At 40.2% G+C, this 22,041-nt stretch overlaps 1 protein-coding gene across 2 annotated transcripts in view; it reads right to left on the reverse strand.

Annotated features, from left to right (window-relative positions):
• The window catches only part of PSEN1 (presenilin 1), a 106,823-nt gene that overhangs the window by 6,048 nt on the left and 78,734 nt on the right, over window positions 1–22,041 (reverse strand). For both annotated transcript variants that reach the window (XM_006865554.1, XM_006865553.1), the window contains exons 7-8: window positions 21,369–21,455; window positions 10,633–10,806 (exon numbers count right to left, since the gene is read on the reverse strand). In XM_006865554.1, coding sequence (XP_006865616.1) covers window positions 10,633–10,806; window positions 21,369–21,455 — 261 coding nt within the window. The remainder of the gene's footprint in view (window positions 1–10,632; window positions 10,807–21,368; window positions 21,456–22,041) is intronic.

A 22,041-nucleotide genomic window follows, 5' to 3' on the forward strand; every position in this document is an offset into this window, starting at 1 on the left:
GGATTGGAACCATGGCAGTGAGATGATATAAGATGGAATGAATGTAAAACTAAGGTTCTCCCATGTAAACTATCATATAATTCACAATAAAACATTAAAAAAAAAACAAAAAACTGTATGTTGCTTGGGAATTTTTTAAATGGCTTCTTTTCATTAATTTAATCAAAAACTGAATTAAAACAATTCCACTATCTTTTAGTCCAAAAATTTCAATCCACTTTTTAAAGTGGAAACTAATTAAATTAAAACTAATGAATGAATCAATAGTAATCTATTGCTAAGTCTTAATGCTGAAATTGGCTGCTAGTATTTCACCGCTAATGCTACTCTAGGTCTTCTACAAACTCTCCCCTCTCCCACCCCCATGTGCCCCAAAAAATGTCCTGGACTACAGGGTTGGTTTGAACCACAGGGTTGGCAGCTCACCAGCCACTCCTTGGAAACCCCATACAAAGTCGCTATGAGTTGGAACTGACTCGACAACACTTAACAACAACAACAATTCTGTATATTCATTTTGGGTAATTGTGATATTTTAAAAATATTGTTGTTGTTAAGTGCCGTCGAGTCGGTTCCGGCCCATAGCGACCCTGTACAGGGTTTCTGAGGGTGTAAATCTTTAATGGGAGTAGAAAGCCTGATCTTTCTCCCGCGGAGCAGCTGGTAGTTTCGAACTGCTGACCTTAAGGTTCGCAGCACGATTCGTAACCACTACGCTATCAGAGCTCCTTTTTTTAAGAGGGGTATATTTGCTAGTCCATCATCCTAAGATCTGGTAAAGACAATAAATGATGAAAATATTTAATTGTAAGATTTTCTATCAGAGTAACATGTGCTTGACATAAATATAATAATATAACCACACAATAAAATAATATTTTCTATTATCTTTAATAAAAAGAAACATTAAAAACACACTAAAATTTTATGATGTTATCTTTTTACTACTAAACCCTTCCTTCACATGAGGAAACAAGCAAACTCTATCTTCTCCTTTGTCCCCTCAGGTTACAGAAAAAAAGAGTTACTGAGTCAAATTTCCACTCCTGGAAATACAAGAGGCTAATTTTAACCATTCTGACAAACTTTCAGTCTACCAGAAGCACACTTAGGAAAAGTCTGTAAGTGGTACGCCATCTGTTGGAAGTTCCTTTTCAAATGTGCTAGCAAACCAACTGCCTTCACAGAGTATAGAAATGTGTCACAGTTCTAATTTCAAAACTGCTAAGTTTCTGATTAAAGCTGATTCTTACAGGGTTGTTCTGGTAGACATATGGACCTTTTAGAAACCAAATTCGGGTGTAAAACGATACTTTGGGGATAAGTATTCATAAATCTGGTTTACAACATTACAGAAATCAGAGATGGCGATGTGTGTGCTGCTAATATGATGAAAGGATATCAATTATTCATTTATATTGGCCCAGACAACCAGATAAGGAAAATACTGATTACAGGTTACAAGGGTAAATACTTGGGTTTTCCTGTAAAACAATAACCACAACAAAAAAGACAGAGGATGAAGAAGGCCAAGAGAGATGATCAAAAGCAGTATACAAACTACCAAGATTCAGGCTGCTTCTCTGCTCAACACTTCTGTTATTTCTTTCTTGTACTCCACGCAATTTGGAGAAAAGACAGGAACAGAAGAGACAATCTAGTTATGGCAGGGACTTTGTGGACAGAGAACATGTCAGGTACCAGGATTTTTATTTTTGTGTAAATAACGCATGCATTCAACAGTGCCCATGCATCCCCCTCTTCCCTATGTGTGCTATATGTGCACTAAATGTGCTGTGGACTATTTTCTTGGGCACATTACATATGAAAAAATACAGTAAGGCAAGTTAAGCCGAGCTGTAAGTGTAGGCAATTACATCCAATTCCTTGCAGCGTGAAAGTCACAGGCAGCAGCTGGCTAGGACATCTGGAAAACTCAGCCAAGCACCAAACCATGAGAACTCTGGGAAAGTTCTGACCCAGTTAAAAGAGTCAGGGCAAGCTATAGGAAGTGCTCTGCTCAATGTCAGGGGCATACATACTGATTAGTGACTTCAGAAGCTAAGGAATCTTTTTGCTGCTTAAAAACTATTACATATTCTTACTGTAATGTTTTAATCAACAGTTTCACTTTGTGGGGGAAAAAAATGAGGAAAAGTTAGACAGCTCTTAGACTAACTGGAGAGAGACTGAGCTCTAACCAAGTGGCTGTACTGGCTGGTAATGTTCGTAAAAGCCTCAAGTGCTACCCTAAGTCTATTAAGTGATCACACGTTTTAGAGACTAAGGAAATACTTGAGTTTCTGTCCATATCCTAAACCCTGAATTTTCTTTGTGAAGATTTAGTGCTTGCCAATACAGGGAGTAACAATTATAAAAGTATGGCATGTGTAAATCCACAGATCTCTGAACTGCAAGAAATGAAATATATTCAAGAAGCTTTTTATAACTCCCAACTAAAAAAAGTCCAGAAGGTGTTACTGATGAATTTTACCAAACATTCAGAGAAGAGCTGATACCAAATTCTACTCAAACTTTTCCATACTATAGAAAAAGATGGAAAAGACCCAAATTCGTTTTATGAAGCAAGCAAAACTGATACCAAAATCAGGCAAAGGCATTAATTACCAAGAAAGAAAATTATAGACATATCCCTCGTGAACATAGCTGTAAAAATTCTCAGCCAAATCCTAGTAAATAAAATCCAACAATATATCCAAAAAAAAAAAAAAAAAGAATACATCATAACCAAGTAGGATACATATCAGGTGGCACTGTGGGTTAATGTGCTGTACCTGCAAGGTTGGTTAGAACCACAAGGTTGGCAGTTCAAGCTTACCAGCTGCTCTTTGGAAAACCTATACAGGGTCCCTATGAGTCAGAACCAACTCAAGGGCACTTAACAACAATAATATGCATGGATGGTTCAATATTAAAAAAAAACAATTGATGTAATCTACCACACAAATAAAACAAAGGGGATAAAAAAATCACATGATTGTATCAATTGATGAAGAAAAAGCATTTGATAAACTCCATCACTCATTCCTGATAAAAACACTCAGCAAAATAAGAATAGAAGGTAAATTCCTCAACATAATTAAGGACATATATATATATATATATATATATATATAACAGTCAACACTGTTCTTAACAGAGAGAAACTGAAAACATTCCTTTTGCGAACAGAAACCAGACAAAGATGCCCTTTATCACCACTCCTATTCAATATTAAACTGGAAGTCTCAGCCAGAGCTATGAGACAAGAAAGGGAAATTAAAGGCATCCAAACCAGCAAAGTCAAACTTTCTATTCTATTTGCAGACGATATGATCCTATACTTAGAAAATCCCAAAGACTACCCAAGGAAAGTTTGAAATTCATCAGCAGATCTGGAAAAGTGTCAGGGTACAAGATCAACACACAAAGATCAGCTGGATTCCTTTACCCTAATAAAGAGAACTCTGAAAATGAAACTAGGAGAACAATACCATTTACAATAGCCACCCACAAGATGAAATACTTGGGAATAAATCTAACCAGAGAAACAAAAGACCTACACAAAGAAAATTATAAAACACTACTGCTTACTACTGTAATATAAACATTTAAGTGGGATAAAAAGGAATATTGGGAATTATGATTACAGAAATCTTGTAAGCCAGTCTTAAGTCTATAACTCATTGGATCATCTAAAAGGGTACTAGAATGTGCCCAGGGAAACAGGCTTCTTGTTAAGCTTTTGTGGAGGATGGGGTCTTTAAGTGGAATCCTGAGCCTCACCCAGAACTTTCAGAGGTGGGACATTCCCAATTGAAAAGACATGCAGACCACACCAGAACAGCTAGAGAAATAGAAGATACTTCTTGAAGGAAAGACCAGCAAAGGGTGGAGGGAGGGGGGCACTGGCAGACTGGCTGTGACAATATCAAGCAAGCTGTGTGCCTTGGAATCATCATGGCAAGAAAATGTCAGCCCATCAAAGTAAACCCCTTTCTAAGAGTGAAACCCAAACAGTCTTGTAGGCTCGCTGGTGACTGCCCTGATCAACTAACTTGTGAGTCAAAGTGGGGGAAATGCAGCAATGAAGACACGGCCTGAGTCTGGCCATGTTCCATAGACATCCGGTGACCCTGAAATGAGAGAGAAGAGGAAGGACTCGCTGGTCTGCAGTTCAGGGAGATGTGTGAACTCCAGAGCCCAAGGACAATGACCTAGTCAGTGGGGGCTAGAGCTGAGAAGGAAGCAGCCAGCTGCTCTGCAGTGGGGGAAGGCATGTGAGAACTCCCAAACTGTCAGATAGTACCTATCTGACCTAGAATGGATGGCTTGTTGACCAGAACTCGATCAGATGAAGATAAAGAAGTTTGATATAGGGAGCAAGTGTAAATTACTACAACTTGCTGAAATGGACTTTTGCTTATGGATGAAGTTGCCCAAAATTCCAACTGGAAGGGAAGGATTCTTCTTATCAAGGATCAAGCTTGCCTCCTCAGTATACTGGGATGATAGCTAAAGTGTAAGTTGCCCACCCCTATCAATATTGGGGGGCTATAAAAGCATCAAGAAGGAAGCAGCCAGCTGCTCTGCAGTGGGGGAAGGCATGTGAGAACTCCCAAACTCCCAAGTTTTCATGAGGTTGCTTAGTATCAGAAGAAAAGGATAAAAAAGAATCTCCACTGAATAGTTTTCCTCTTGTCCTGATGGGTCTGGTAATGATGGGAATAGGATTTTATGATTCAATTGTGAGTAACTCTTATCAGGACTAATGGTGACTGTCACAGCTGTAAATGTAGAAGAGGGTAACTAAAAGGGGAGAGCAGTGAATCTGTCATTTCAGGAACAAAGGACCTAGAACCATCAAGAGGAAAGAGCATGAGGGATCCTAATCAGAAAAGCAGCAACAACAGAGATGGTGGCAGAGGTGATGGCACAGAGAGAGAGAGCAGCACAGGAGTAGGCCCATGGACTGACAATGGCAGTATGTCTGTGGGAAGGTAGCTGGCTTGCAAAATATGCCTTTGGACATTTAAACAAATATATGTTTTTAATGTGGTATGTGTACATCAAAAAGAAAAAAAGGAGGCCTCTCACTTTCTGATCTCATAACAGTTACAGAAGTCAATACAGCCTGACATTGGTACAAGGAAAACACATAGGTCAATGGAACAGCATTGAAACCAGAAGTAAATCCATCCACTAGGGTCAGTTGATCTTTAACAAAGGGCCAAAATGCATTAAATGGGGAAGAGATAGTCTCTTCAACAAATGGTGCTGGCAAAAATGCAGAAAAATGAAACAGGGCGCATATCTCACACCATTTGCAAAAATGAACTCAACATAAGTAAAACCTGTAACTATACAGATCATCAGTAAAAAATAGGGACAAACTTAGGAGCTGTGATACATGGTATAGATACACTACCAAACATAGCTGAATACACACAAACTGAAGACAAAATAGACGACAGGGGCCTACTAAAAATTAAGACATTTATGTGCATCAAAGGATTCACCAAAAGGTTAAAAATAGAGCCCACAGACTGGGAAAAAACATTTGGCAATGACAGATCAAAGGACTACTCTTCAAAATTTAAAGAACACTCAATGCCTCAACAACAGAAGACAAATAATCCAGTTTAAGAATGGGTAGAGTCCTTGGATAAGCAAAGCACTGCTTAAAAAGAAGAACAAAGTTGGAGACCTCTGACTCTCTAATTTCAAAATTTACTACATGGCTAACCATGGTCAAAACAGCCTGGTACTGGTACAATGAAAGATACACAGATCAATGGAATAGATTTGAAAATTCAGAAGTTAACCCATCCGCATACTGCCAACTAATCTTTGACAAAGGGTCAAAGTACACTGAATGGGGAGGAGATAGTCTCTTTAACAGATGGTGCTGGCAGAACTGGAAATAAGTATGCAAAAGAATGAAACAAGACCTTTATCTCATAAGATATATGAAAACCAACTCAACATGGATTAAAGACCAAAATGTAAATCCCAGAACTATAAAGGTTATCAGTGAAAAAATAAGGACAAATTTAAGAGCTCTAATACATAGACTATCAGACATTGTGAGAATTGCACAAAACAAAAGAACACGAAATAGATGATTGGGACATACTAAAAATTAGAAACTTATATGCATCAAAAGATTTCACCAAAAGAGTAAAAAGGGACCCACAAATTGGGAAACATTTTTTTTGCAATGACATTATCAGACAAGGGACTAATCTCTAAAACCTACAGGAAACTACAACACCACTACAAGAAAAAGACAAATAACCCAATTTAAAAATGGGCACAGGATGTGAATAGACACTTCACCAGGGAACACATTTAAGCAGACAATAAACATATGAAGAAATGTTCACGATCACTAGCCATTAGAGAGATGCAAATCCAAAGAACAATGAGATATCATCTCACACCAACAATAACAGTGAAGTCCAAAAAAGCAGAGGGCAATAAATGCTGGTGAGGATGTGTAAAATGTAGAACCCTCCTACATTAGTAGTGGGACTGTAAAATGGTTCAACCACTCTGGAAAATGGTATGGAGCTTCCTCACAAAGTTGGAAACAGAAATACCTATGATCCAGCAATTCCTCTACTTGGTATATAACCACAAGAAATATGAGCCAGAACACAAGTAGACATATGCACACCAATGTTTATCAAAGCACTTATTCACAATAGTAAAAAGATGGAAACAGACTAAGGGCCCATCAATGGAAGAAAGGATAAACAAACTTTGGTGCATACACACAATGGTGCATACACACTATGCTACCTTGAAGAATAACAATGAAGCTGCAAAACGCCTCATAACATGGATGAACCATGAGGACATAACACTGAGTAAAATTAGTCAAAAAAGGGCAAAAATCTTGCATAAGACCATTATTGTAAAAGTTTAAGAATAGATGTTCACACTCTAAGAAAAAAAATCTTTGTTGGTTACCAGGGGTGGGAGGGAGGGGACAGTAAGGTACAACAAGTTAGGGGATAGTCACATCATAGCTCAGGTGATGGGGAGAGCAATATACAAGGAAGGGTAGGGCAATACAAGGGGGAGTGGGGTTGAAGAACAAGGAAGATAGGGGAAGACTTAAGTAGGTTTGCATGGGCTAAATGGGACAGAGATAAATAGTGATGTATACTCAACCTTGGAAGAACAGAGCTCTGTGATACAGGGATCAAGGCACAGTTTGAATGGGTAAAAGAGGAGAATGAATGTTAAGGTACCTGACTGCCTTATGGATATTGGTTTCCTTTGCCTACTACTGTAAAATGGACATTAGAGTCAGCTAGAAAGGAATATCAGGAAATATGATTACAGAAAGCTTTAAGCCCGTCTTCAGTCTGTAACTGACTAGAATACCTAAAAGGGGTTCTAGAACTTGCCCAGTGAAATAGGCTTCTTGTGGCGCCTATAGAGTATAGGGCCTTCAGTGGAATTCTGAGCCCCATCCAGAACCTTCTGAGGTGGGATTTTCTCATTTGAAAGGACATGCAGACCAACCTGGAGCAGCTAGAGGAACAGAAGATACGTCTTGAAAGAAAGACCAGCAAAAAAAACCCCACAACAAGCAGTGATGACTGAGATGGAGGCAGAGACGATGACGTGGAGAGATGTAGCAACTGGGGGTTTTAGACCCAGAGAGGGAGAGGGGCTGTGTGATGACCGGGGCATGGGGGGCCAGGCTTGTAGGTTCGTTGGTTGATGATGCATGGAGGGGATAGTAACCATGGCAATGAAACGACATACGATAGGATGAATGTAAAACTGATGTTCTCCCATGTAAACTATCTCATAATTCACAACAAAAACATTAATTAAAAAAACAAACCCCACAACAAAACAAAAAAAACACACACAAAAAACAAACTGTTTGGCTATTACAAGAGCAAGCAAGCTGTTCACTTGGGTGCCAAGGAAAGCTATCAAGTCCCTTCAGGACAAAGCCTTCCAAGACCGAAACTCAAATGGAACACACGAGCAGGCTTGTAAGCTTGATGGTGACTGCGTTGGTCTACTTGTGAGTGGAAATGGGGGAAAGGTAGTAATGAATAATATATGGGCTAAGTTCAACCACATTCCATAGACTTCCATAGACCTGGAGATGAGAGAGAGAAGAGGAAGGGCTGATTGGTCCAAAGTTTGGGGAGACTTGGGAACTTGGGGGGAAGTAGTTAATTTTACATTCCAGGAACAGAGGACCCTAGGATCATCAAGAGGGAAGAACATGAGCAAAGCATGGGATTCTAACCAGAGACTGAGGCAATGGCATATAGAGAGCAGCTGAGGACTCTAGACTCATGGAAAGAGAAAGGCTATGTGCAGATGACCAGGAGGCAGGCTTGTAGAATGTGCCCTTTGGTTGTTTAAATGACGATATATTCCTGAGTGTTTCTGTATACATTAAAAAAGAGAGAGAAAATAGAGGCAAATATTGCTAACCGATGGAGCAGGGAGGGTAGTGGAACCACTGCAATAAAACCAAATACAACTGGTTCAGTGCAAAACTGATGTTTTGCCATGTAAACTATCACTCAATTTAAAATAAAAGCTTTAATAATAATTTTAAAATGGGTAGAGGACATGGACCCTTCACCAAAGAAGACATTAGAAGACATTCAGGTAGTCAATAAACATGAAGAAATGCTCAAAATTGGTAGCTATTAGAGAGACACAAATCAAAACAACAATGAGATTATCATCTTACTCCAGTGTTAATGGCTAAGTTCCAAACACAACAAATGGTGACAAACGGTGTGGAGACTGAGACTGGAATCTCCCTACACTGTTGGTGGGACTGTAAAATGGTGCAACAACTGTGGAAAACGGTATGGCACGTTCTCAAAAAGTTGGAAACAGAAATACTATATGACCCAGCAATCCCTCTATTTGGTGTACAGCCTCAAGAAATAAGAGCTATATCTAGACACGATTAGCTATATGCACACCTATGCTCACTGCAGTACTTGGCACAATAGAAAATAAGATGGAGACAGCCTAAATGCCTATCAACAGAAGAATACTTACAGAAACCTTGGTACATACACACGATGGAATATTATGCAACATTCAAGCAGATGGTAGAACCTGCAAAAACACTTCGCAATACCGATGGAACCTGGAGGACATTATGCTGAGTGAAATTAGTCAATCACAAAAGGACAGTTACTGCATGAGACCACTTTAGTAAGAAATAAAGAAAAGATTTTCTTGCTAAATTAAATATTCTATGATGGTTACAGGGTGAGTGGGGCTGGTAGGGGAGGGCAAAAATAAAGTGACAAGAGGTAAATACTGTTTAAAAGGGAAAAAAATACCACCTTTTACATATATATATATATTGTAGTCAAGATGGCTTAACAAAATAAAAACTTTTTAAGAACCTCTCTTACTTAAAAGAGAGAGAAAGCCATGTTTGTAAAGGGACAACTTTAAAAATCTGAGTAGCAACTGGCCCATTAACAAATGAAAACTATGAGAAAAGCACCACTGGTATATTGCACTAAAAAAGCTATAGACTATTATTTGTTTCTTGTAGCTGTAAGGTGCCACCGAGGCAGTACCGACTCATAGACACCCTAGGCCCAACAGAATGAAATACTGGCCGGTCCTGTGTCAATGACACAATTGCTGCTACATTTGAGCCTATTGCTGCCATCAATGTGCCAATCCATCTCACTGGGGGTCTTCCTCTTTCTCTCCACTTTATAAAACATGGGATCTTTCTCCAGGGACTGGTCTCTCCTGACAATATGTCTGAAGTATGAGAGATGAAGTCTGCCCATTCTAGGTTCAAGGAACATTCTGGTTGTACTTCCAAAAAAGATGAGTTTGTTATTTTAGCAGTCCATGGTAGTTTTAAAATGCTCCTCCAGCACTGTATCTTAAGTGCATCCATTCTCCCATGGTTTTCCTTATTCACTGTCCAACTTTCACATGCATATGAGTTCACTGAAAATACCATGGCTTGGGTCAGGCGCACCTTAGTCCTCAAACCGACATCTTTGCTCTTGAATGCTTTACAGAGGTCTTGTGCAGCAGATTTGCCTAATGCAGTATGTCAAACTGACAAACAAGTGGTGAGTAATAAATAAATACTATTATTTCTAAGGGAAAGCCCTGCTGGTGCTGTAGGGTGAGCACTGGACTGGTAGCCTCAAGGTTGGCAGTTCAAACTCAACAGAGAAAATAAGGCTTTCTACTCTCTTAAAGTTTGGAGTCCTGGTGTGGCATTGTAGAATAATGTGCTGGACCGTAAGGCTGGGCTTTCAAACATCCCAGCCGCTCCTCAGAAGCCCTATTGGTTGATATGGGTTGGAACTGACTCAATAACACTTAACAACAACAAATATTTAGAAATATTATTCAGAAAAAGGAGTCCTGGTGTGATGCTGTAAGATAAGCACTGGACTGTAAGGTTGGTTTGAACTGCAAGGTGGAGGTTCAAGCCCACCACCTGCTCTTAGGAAACCCTATACAGGGTTACTATGGGTCAGATCTGACTCAACGGCACTTAACAACAATTATTTAGAAATAGTCTGTAATACTCTCAACTCATATACTTGATGAGGACTCTTCAACATAGAGAAATATACGTACTCTCCTCTGGATCCTCACTAGGTTGGATGTTGCTGGAAATTTCCTGTACAGCAGCTCGTGATTCAGCTGTAGACCGATGAGGCCCCAGGTGACTATCCCTCTGGGCTTCCCACTCTTCACTGAAACCTCCATCATCATTCTCTGCAACCGAGTTTTGGGACTCGTTTTCTGTACCTTCAAGAAAAAGTAGAAATTACAGCCCTTAATATTTAGAACAATTTCTTAATATCTTTAAGAAAATTACATGGAAGCAGTAACCACTCTACAATTTAAGGTTAACTGGCTCTTAAAATCACAAATCACGGACTCTAGCAGTATCCGTTGGTTGCCTATCTAACATTCATTCCCCTTTAGTCTCTGAGTGCAGAGCTCTGATTTTGCTTAAGCTTCTACCCTTCCAGCAGTAAATCCTGAAATATCTAAGCTGAGCATGTCTTAGATATCAGATTATAGGGTTGTACAAGTTTCTCTCATACTTTGGACATATTGTCAGGAGGGACCAGTCACTGGAGAAGGATACCATGTTTGGTAGGATGGAGGGTCAGAGAAAAAGAGGAAGAACCCCAACAAGATGGACTGGCCAAGTAGCAGCATCGATGGACTCAAGCGTGACAACCGTAGTGAGGTTGGCCCAGGATCGGGCAGTGTTTCGTTCTGCTGTGCTATGAGTTGGTGCCGACTCAATGGCACCTAACAACAACAACGAGCCAATAAATAGAGAGGGATAGGGTGCTAGGAATTTCTGGGGAAACTTCATTGTTTAAGACTGAAGGAACTAACAGCCCCTCTTCTTCCCCTGGTTGTTGTCTTACCTGAATCTGATGCCTGGAACTGCAGTTGTCATCTTGTGATCATGAAGGGGGGCTGGGCTGAGGATGAAGCCTATACGCTAAGGATGGCTGACTAAGAAGATGGGAAGAACATGAGCCCTTGATATCACTAAGCCACAAAGTGAAACAATCCTTGTTACTGTTGTTAGGTGCTGTCGAGTTGGTTCTGACTCTGTGCACAACAGAACGGAACACTGCCTGGTGTTGTGCCATCGTCACCATGGTGGCTAAGTCTGAGCGCTTTGCTGCTGCCACTGTGCCAATCCATCTCCTTGGCAATCTTCCTCTTTTTCACTGACCTGCCACTTTACCAAGCTTGATGTTCTTTTCCAGGGACTGGTCCCCCCTGATAACATGTCCGAAGTGAGACAAAGTTTCACCATCTGGGATTCTGAGTAACAATCTGGCTGCACTTCCTCCAACACAGATTGGTTTATTCTTTTGGCAGTCCATAGTACTTTCAATATTCTTCTCCAAAACCATAATTCAAATACATCAATTCTTCTACTGTCCTCCTTATTCACTGTCCAAGTTTCACATGCATATGAGACTATTGAGAAAACATCATGAGTTGGGTCAGACTCACCTTAGACCTCAAACTGTTTTCTTTGCTCTTTAACAGTTTAAACAGGACTTGTGCAGATTCACCTAATGAAAATTCATCCTTTGATTTCGTGACTGCTGCTTCCATGGAGTGCTGACTGAATAGCCAAGCAAAATGAACTCTTTGAAATCTTTTCTCCATTTATCATGATGCTATTTACTGGTCCAGTTGTGAGGATTTTTGTTTTCTTTACATTGAGGTACAAACCATACTGAAGGCTGTAATCTTTGATGTTCATTGCTAAGAATTTTATGTCCTTTTCCTAAAAGAGTTTACACTCCAGAACTCCTTGTCATGTGAGAGGAGAATAGAGATTCTCATTGGAGGCAAGGGAATTGGGGCTTTATTCTTTGCAGCTGTAGGTTTCCAAAGTGGTGGCACTAACCACTGACTTTGGTGGCTAAAAAGCCACCATAATAAAAGTAGTTTCATTATGGCAAGGATGTGTAAGGGAGCAGTGAAATTTTTTTTATGAGTCAGTCTTTCCTTTTTAATGATCATCAATCCCATTTAATGGTCTCATGGTTGTATATGTAGAGCCCTGGGGACACAGTGGTTAAGTAAGCACCTCACTGCTAAACAAAAGGTGCTTACCAAACGATTACCATCTGAACTCACCAGCTGCTCCTCAGGATAAAGCTGTGGCAGTCTGTTTCCGTACAGATTTACAACCTTGGCAGTTCTACTCTGTCCTAGATGGTTGCTATGAGTCAGAATCGACTTGCAAGCAATGGGTTTGGTTGGTTTGGTTGTATATACTTGAAAATCATGAGCATAATGATAGTCTTAATAACTTTTCATGTATTAAAAATAATTACAGCACACAAGTGAAGTACGTAACACTCTTTTCCTCATTTGATTTTGATAAAAGTAACACATGTTCATAGCAGAGGTAGATTACCCATTCTTAACTAATAAAGCTTATACTTTAGAGCCCTCATTTGCATAGATTTCTTCTGGAATATGTCCTAGCAATTTTATATCTGTAATTTTGTATTAGCATTCTGAAAGAACTAGCCCCACGAAGTTTATATGCATTAGGCTCCATCATCTGAATCTTTCCCTGGTACAGAGTTTACAAAACTGTGTAAGCACGAGGTTTATACAAAAAGCAGCAGTTCCCAGTCCACCCCAGCCTTCTCACTGCTGCTCCTCACCTCCACTTCCAACAGCTTCAGCTGCTAGTCACTACCATACTTAATTATACAATTACATAGAATTATAAAAATCTACATCTGAATGTTCTGATTTTAGGTACATATGGTATTCACTTGTTATAGGGAAGATGCAGCATCAGCTTTCATATTCCTACAAACTTAACTCTCTCCTTGTTGCCAGTGGGTGCTGTGATGCTGGAAGCTATGCCATTGGTATTTTGAGTACAAGCAGGGAAGGAGAGGCTGACCACTAGCGAATGGTCAGCCACTAAACCTTAGGAATGGAGAGTTCTGGCAAGATGACAGATTAGGCAGATGCAATATATGGACCAACTTCAACAAAGCTACGAGCGAACAAATGAAACATACACAGATGACAATCCTGGAACCTCCAACTTCAGAGGAAAGGTCAGAGAGTGGCCTAAGTGCCTGCCAGGAGGAAAAGCAGAGCAGGGATAGCAAGAGAGGCAGACTAACTGGTAAACGGATGGCCACAACCATCCTGTGAGCAGCTCTGGCAATAGAAGGGGGCCTAGCAGAGCAGATTCAGACAACCAGAATGGTGAAAGTCCTTTGTTTTCTCCATGCTCCCCTGGTGACCACAGATGTGGCCAAGTCCCACCCTCTCCATTCCTAGCATAGACCCTGCCCTCTCTAGGAGTTCAGAGCCTTGTGGTCAGGAACCACACCAGTGTGAGGCAGGTGCCGGCTGTGACACTTCGGTGGCCTGAATTGGTGTCAGGATTCAGGCAGGCTCAGTTTCAGACCTATAGAACCCACAGAGCCACCAGACCAGCATTTAACCAGCTGCTTTGTGGTCCTAACAGACACTGAAATCAACTCCACCAAGGGCCCCCACAAGCTACTTCTGGTTGGAGTTCCAACAGGAACTCCATCTAGTGCCAGGAACACATTGCTCTCACACTCACTTCATGAGCTTCTAGGGGCCCCAACTTTTTGTCTCTCTGGGTGTTTTTATGTTTGCTTTTTACTTTCCTTGTTTCATTTTTTGCTTATTCTTTCTCCTCCTTTTCTTTGAATTTTATCTCTTACATTTAAAATGACACCGAATTTTATCTTTTCTATCTCAGCTCTTCTTTTTCTTTCTATTCTTTGTTTTCATTTACCTTTTTCCTTTTGAACTTTATTCCTCTTTTTTTATCTTCCCTTTCCCTGATTTTCTGTGTTTTTAAAACTTTCTTCCTGTTATTTTCTTTTTTCTCTTCTATAGCTCCATTTTCCTGTCCCTCATCTCTTTTTAGTTATTCTCGTGTTTTTATTTTTTATTTTATTTATTTTAAGGTTTTTATTGTGGATTACGTGAAAGTTTTCAGGGCACATCATCGGTTTCACATTCAAACATTCATATACCTTGTTTCATTACATTGATTATAATCCCATCCACATACCATCAGTTAACAGAGTTTCTCTCTATCCTCTTAGCTTTTTTCGGGGGGGGGAACTTTGCCTTTTTGGAATTTACAGTCTCGGCTTTTAGGGAAGGTTTTTACATTTATCTGTGGATATCCAGGGCTCATGTATGGAATTACTAACCAGCATAACTGAATAATCAGATGAGGGACATTTTGCTATGTCTGCTAGGTGGCTAAAGTCTGATCCTCAGAGCCTATGGTTTGGACGGTCAGCAACGCTTGGACCCACAGGGCCTTGAACTCCTGACCGGGTCTGCACGGTCTGCATCAGATTCCCCCTTATTATTTGTTTAAGGGACGCTGCCTGTCTTAGGCGGTCAGTGCGCATTCCTCAGTCTTACCCGTCATAGAGACTCATTGCATCATGTGTTTTTATTTTTAATTTCCTTTTATTTTCTCTCTTGATTTCTATTCTATACGTACATTTTCCTGTCCCTCTTTTGTCTTTATAGTTATAATTATCTTTTTCCTGACTGTAGTCTGTTTTCATGTCTTTTTTCTCTTTATTATTTTCTATTTTCATTGTTGGTTGCTCAATTGTTTATTTTCTTTTGTTTTCTGAGTGTGTGTATGTGTGTGTGAAGTTTTCTCTTTCCCATTCAACAGAAAACAGCAGCCATGCCCATACAGCCCAAACACAACTGTACCCTCTCTGCAGTTTCACCCATAATACCAGCTCTTGTACCACCTGATCAATAATAGAAGCCAACACCAGCCAACCCCATCCTAAGCTGAGATGCACAAATGGCGAACCAGAATGGTGTATATGGCTCCATTCTCTAACTACACCCATAGAAACCAGTTGTTGAGAGACTAAGAAAACACCAATATACAATCATCAATTGAATACAAATACAAGAACCACCACAATGCCCCGGGGACAACAGATAATTTTAGCTTACACGAAGAAAAAAGAACGGGTCAAGCAAATGACTAAGACACAGAGCTAGAAAACTTTTCTGAGAATGAAAACGTAATGAACTAACTGGAAAACAATTCAAATGAATAATATTTAGGCACCTTCAAAGGACTGGTAGAAAGAAAGAAAGAGGAAAGCAAAAAGAACACATAAAATTTTTTAGAAGAATTCAGGTATACATAAAGAGAACAAGAACAAACAGAGAAAAACAAATATAAATTTTGAAACAGTACAAAACCTGCCGTTAGTAATCCAGAAGATCAATAGTAAGATTTCAGAAATGGACAATACATTGAATGAGCACAGCAACAGATTCAAAGCACTAGAAGCCTGAAATAATGAGTTTGAAGTTAAATTTCTCAATACTAGTATGTTAGAAAAACACTCAGAAAAAAATCCACAGAAAGCCTGACAGTTATGTGGGACACCATGAAATAGAACAACTTACGGGTGATCTGAGTTCCAGAACAGGAAGAGACAGTAAAAAGCACAGAGAAAATTGTCAAAGGATTGTTGGAAGAAAACTTCCCTAATATCATGAAAGATAAGAAGCTAAGTACACAAGAAGATAAATGAACCCCAAACAGTAGATAGGTTTATAGAGGGGGACAACGAAACTAGCATGAAATGGTCAATCATTCAAAATCAAAGGGCAGCATTTTCCCAAGGACAAAGTTGAGAAGGGATAAAATGGGTGGGATGCAAACAGGAATCACAGAGATGAAGCAGGATAACCTTAGTTGCATGTGGGGATTATAACCAAGGAGATGGAACAAGATGAAACAAAGTATATGATTTGTTGAATGTAAAGCTGATGACCTGGTCTAAAGTCACAATAAAAAATAAAAATAAATAAATAAAATCAGTCTAAACAGTGATAGTAAGCATCTATTAAGCACTTCCTACCACCCATCTGTTGTACTGTGATGGGCAAAATATGGAATGATGCAGAAGAAATCAAAAAAGAGATGGAAGGGATACACAGAGTCACTGTATCAAAAAGAAATGGCCAATATTCGACCATTTTAACAGGTAGCATGATCAAGAGTCAACGGTACTGAAGGAAGAATTCCAAAGTGCACTGAAGGTATTGAAAAATAAACAAGGTTCTAGGAACTGATGGAATACAAAATGAGATACTTCAATAAACTGATGTGCTCATTCATGTCTGCCAAGAAATTTGGAAAGACAGCTACCTGGCCAACCAATTGGAAAAGATCCATATTTGTGTCCATTCCAAAGAGAGGTGATGCAATGGAATGTGAAAATCACTGAACAATATCATCTGCAAGTAAAATTTTTCTGAAGGTAATTCAAAAACTGCTGCAAAAGTACATCAACAGGAAACTGCGAGAAACTCAAGCTGGATTCAGAAGTGGACATGGAACTAGGGATATCATTGCTGAGGTCAGATGGATGTTGGCTGAAAGCAGAGAATACCAAAAAGATGTTTGCTGTTGTTGTTAAGTGCTGTTGAGTTGGTTCTGACCCATAGCGACCCTGTACAGGGTTTCCGAGAGTGTAAATCTTTACAGGAGTAGAAAGCCTCATCTTTCTCCCGCGGAGCGGCTGGTAGTTTTGAACCACTGACCTTAAGGTTCGTAGCCCAGTTTGTAACCACTATGCTACAATGACTCTGCAAAGGCTCCCCCACCCTGAGGAGGGGCTGCTTTTATGGAGGTGACATGACAGAGGGCATGGTCCATAAAAAACCAGGAACAATATACATTTATATATTTTTTTAATATACAGAGATGTGATTGGGAGCCGGGAGCAGGGGCGGCCACTGGTCCAAAAGACCAGGAGAGCCCAGTGGCTCCACCCCATCCACTTACGGGATGAAGGAGGTGAAGTGCACGGGCCAAGCAGGCACTGAGACAGGGCAAGAGGGGGGCGGGATGGGGAAGTGCAAGACTGATAGCATGGTACATTTACTGGGGCAGGGGAAGTCAAAACAGATGGGATGGGATTGTATGTTCTTAAAAAATGAACAAAACCCAGGCATGGAGCAGGAGGAAAGGGCAAAATGAGAGATGATAGATTCTGAAAGGGGAGAGGACCTGGAAGGGGTCTCACCTCCCTTGGTCCAAGCCCCAATTTGGGGTCAAAGTGGGGAAACGGAATGGATTTCACTTAGAAAGCAGGCTGCCAACAGGGTAGCCCTGGTCTCCAAAAAGATTAATAAAATTTTGCCCTCCAGTCAAACACTGGAAAATGGGTAGGCTGGACGTGGTATGACGCTGGACAAGGCAGGGCCTGACTCTCTGGTGAGAAATGTTCCCCTTGCCTAAGTAGGGCCTCTGCAGCCAGGCCCCTAAGCTGATCCACTCTCCTCCCTGGCATTTACAGTTCTGGCCAGGGAACCCCGGCCCCAGAGAGGTCACAAAAGAGTTTCAAGAAGTGGTTATGGCTATTTGGCATCTGGGGGAGTGGAGATACAAGGAGAAACAGGGCTGAAGCCCCGGAAAGAGGGGAGCTGGGGACCAGGTGTCCCAGACTCCCTCTTCCCTACCTTTTCTCTTCCCCAAAAGGGTAAGTGAAACTGGTAGACCCTACTCCTCCTGGAAAAGGAACAGAGACAGGTGGGGGTGTCGAGGCAAACCCCCCAAGCAGAAGGGTCAGAATATGCAAAGGCTTTTGATGGTGTGGATCATGACAAGCTATGGATAACAATGCAAAGAATAGGTATTCCAGAACACTTGATTGTGCTCAAGAGGAACCTGTACATAGACCGAGTCAGTTGTTACAACAGAACAAGGGGATACTAAATGGTTTAGAATCAGGAGTAGTGTGCACCAGGGCTATATTCTTTCACCATACTTATTCAACCTGTATGCTGAGCAAATAATCTGAGAAGCTGGATTATATGAAGAAGTACATGGCATCAGGATTGGAGGAAGACTCATTAACAACCTGTGATATGCAAATGATACAACCTTGCTTGCTATACATGTAAAGGAAACAAAAAATCCTCACAACTGGGCGAAAAGATTGAAATTCTCGAAGACTTCCATTTGCTTGGATTCACAATCAATGCTCATGGAGGTAAAAGTCAAGAAATCGAACAACTTATTGTCCTAAGAAAATCTGCTGCACAAGACCTTCTAAACCCATTCAAGAGCTAAACTATCAGCTTGAGGACTAAGGTTTGCCTGACCCAAGCCATGGCATATTCAATTGTGTCATCTGCATGTGAAAGTTGGACAATGAACAAGAAAGACCACAGAACTGCTGCACTTGGTTATGGTGTTGTAGGAGAATACTGAAAGTACCATGGGCTACCAGAAGTACAAACCGTCTATGTTGGAAGAAGTACAACTAGAATGCTTCTTGGAGGCAAGGATGGTGAGACCAGTCCCCAGGGAAAGATATTATGCTTGGTAAAATGGAGGATCAGCAAAAAGGAGAAAGACTCGCACCGAGATGGACTGACACCATTGCAGCAGCAATGGGCTCAGTGTAACCACAACTGTGAGGATGGCTCAGGACTGGGCAGTGTTTTCTTCTGTTGTGCATAGTGTTGCAATGAGTCTGAACTGATTTGACAACACCTAACAACACATTCTCAAAATGTCACAATTTTGGGCTAAATTAACATTCAATTCTCACATTATCACCACCATGCAAATAGCACTTACACCCAAACTACATTGCTTCAGTCAGAATGTGCACATCAGGTGGTCTCTCATTTCTATTATGTTTCCCTCCTGGGGCCTTATGCTTCTTTTCCCCAATCTAAGCTGTTGTTTCTCTAACACAGTAGTTCTTACTTGGGAGTGGCACCTCCCTCTCAATGGGTGTTTGAAAATGACTAGATGGGGATGTTTTTGGTTACTACAATGCCTCCAAGCCACTATCAGTATTTAGTGGGAAAGGAATTTGGGATGCTAAATATCCTGCAACGTGTGGGGGAATCCTTACTATGAGGAACTGTCCCACTCAAAACACCAACAGCATTCTCACTAAGGAACACTGCAGGCCAGCCAGCCCCTTCCAACTCTAGGACTCAGGCCCATTTATTTCCTCTCTTTCACTCTTTAACCTGCTCAAGGCTGTCACTACCTCAGGGAAGCCTTCCTGAAAGACTTCCCAGAGTAAGTGAAGTCTCTCTCCTATGAAAACCTTTCATAGCACTTTATGCTTCTCCTCTGTAGAAGTTTCATGACTGTATGAATTATCAAATGCCTATCTTCCAAAATAGGTTACAAGCGCCATCAGGGAAGGCTATATCTTGTTCAGTGCTATATTCATCCCCTCAGAATAACCAAACCTCTCAGTCAATTCTGACTCAGGTAGACTCTATAGGGCAGAGCAGAACTACCCTATAGGGTTTGAAGGCTTTAATTTTTACAAAGCAGACTGTTACATTGTTCTCCTGCAGAACACTGGTAGGTTCGAACCCTTGACTTTTAGTTAGCAGTTGAGTCCTTAACCACAGCAGCACTAGTGACTATGCTATATCCCCAGAGCATGCAGGACCTCAACCAACCCTTGTGAAATTAATAAAATTTGATGTATGACCTATATACTCATACATCAATATGCATACAAAAGAGGACTTCAAAAAATTAAAAGATCATGGGATTTTTCCCATGAACTTTTCAAAGCCCCCTTGTACACTTTGGCCAATTACTTTGTCACTTTCTTCAGGTTAACAATAGATCAACAAAATGTCCACATTTATAACAATTTTTTTCCATTTGGTTTCTTGCTTCCTTTGCATAATGCAGCCTGATGTCCTGATATCTTGGGGTCCCAAACATGAATTCCCACCTGAAACTGCCCTCTTTGCAGTTACTCATATGCTAATTTGGCTCTAAAAAAAGCAAACTCTTCCTTTCCTGACAAATAGGTACTCAATTAAGGCTTCTTTTGTTGTCTCTCACCCAATCTGTTCTTACTCTGTTTCTCGGTTTCCTCATAAGGTTAGCCCTTTTCCTTTGCTTTTCTTCTTACAAAGTTCCTATTCTTCTTTACTCTTATATTCCTTAACTTTTTCTAATAATAACTCCTAACTTATATCCTCCTTTATATCTTCTGTAGAATCCACAAGTAGGTTACTCAATATCCAATCCTAAATTATCATCCCCCTCCCTCCTTCAGAAAAATTATATCTACTTAGTGAAGTGTTTGCAATAAACATAGTTCTTCAGAGACAATAATTTATCTAGACTCATATGGACCCCTGTGACAGAAGAGAATGGTCATGGGGATTTTTAAGCTGTAATCTTGATGGGAACAGACTGCCAGGTCTTTCTTCTGAGTAAGCTTGAACTGCTAGCCTTTCTACTACCACAATCTGAGGTCAAATTATATTTAAGCTATTCTGACCAACAAGAGGTTCTCACTTTTACAAGCTTGTGGATGCAACTTTTAAAAAGTGCAGTTTTATCTTGAGCCTTTTCATAATGGTAGTAAATTTTACACTAAGAGTTTAGACTGTACTATTGTGCTTTAGGTATCTTTATGTGTATGTGTATTTACTTGGTATTATGACAGCTTTCAGAGTCCTGGTGTGGCACTGTGGGTTAATGCGCTAGACTGCAAACTCGGTTTGAACCACAAGGTTGGTGGTTCAAGCTCAGCTGCTCCTTGGAAACCTTATACAGAGTTGTTATGGTTTGGAACCGTCAATGGCAATGAATAAAAACAAGAAGGACAGCTTTCAGAAGAGCCTCAGGGGAAACAGTGAAGAAAAGAAATTAAAATCATTGCTTCACAGTCCACTGTTAAGTCTGTAAGATAATAATGACCCAGAACAACCAGGAAATTACCAAATAAAAAGCTACCTACTTTGCGCATTATAATTTGAGTTTTTGGATACTCTTCTTTGGGCTTCTGGGTCTCCTTCCGCCATATTCACCAGCCACATCATTGTTGCTGTTGAGAGAGACAAAAGTCCAGGTAAGCACTAGAAACATAAAAGGAAAACCCCTAAACAGATAGTGGGTCATCTCTACATAAACCACCAATCTTCCCAATGATCCCTTACAAATCCTTAACGACAAGAAATGTTAAAAACCCAAAACAGTTTTCTTTGATGATGGAAAGTATGAAAAGAACACTGAAATGGAATTTTACTGTAATATTCCAAATTCAGCTGCTACAGCACAACTATGCATTATCTTATGTTATCTCTGAAAAAAAAAAACCAGAAAGAAAGAAAACTGTTCAGGGCAGCAAGATTCCATTGAGACAATAGCTGGACTAGTTGAATCTCCTAAAATAGTATGAATTCACTTATGAAAATTACTTATTAGAATTACATTTGAGGACAGAGTCCAGGTTCACAATAGCCTTAGCTAATGATTATAATTCTAAAGATACAGAGTACATTTTATTCCTATTTGGGCTCACTTCTGGGATTTTAAATAATGTTAAATTCTGTTATATAAGAGGAGTAGGGGAGAAAAAAAAGGTTAAGAGCAATAAACACAAAGACACTAGATGGCGAGCTTACCTGTTC

Source organism: Chrysochloris asiatica, unplaced genomic scaffold (genome assembly GCF_000296735.1).
Source record: "Chrysochloris asiatica unplaced genomic scaffold, ChrAsi1.0 scaffold00079, whole genome shotgun sequence".
In the NCBI taxonomy this organism is placed as follows: domain Eukaryota; kingdom Metazoa; phylum Chordata; class Mammalia; order Afrosoricida; family Chrysochloridae; genus Chrysochloris; species Chrysochloris asiatica.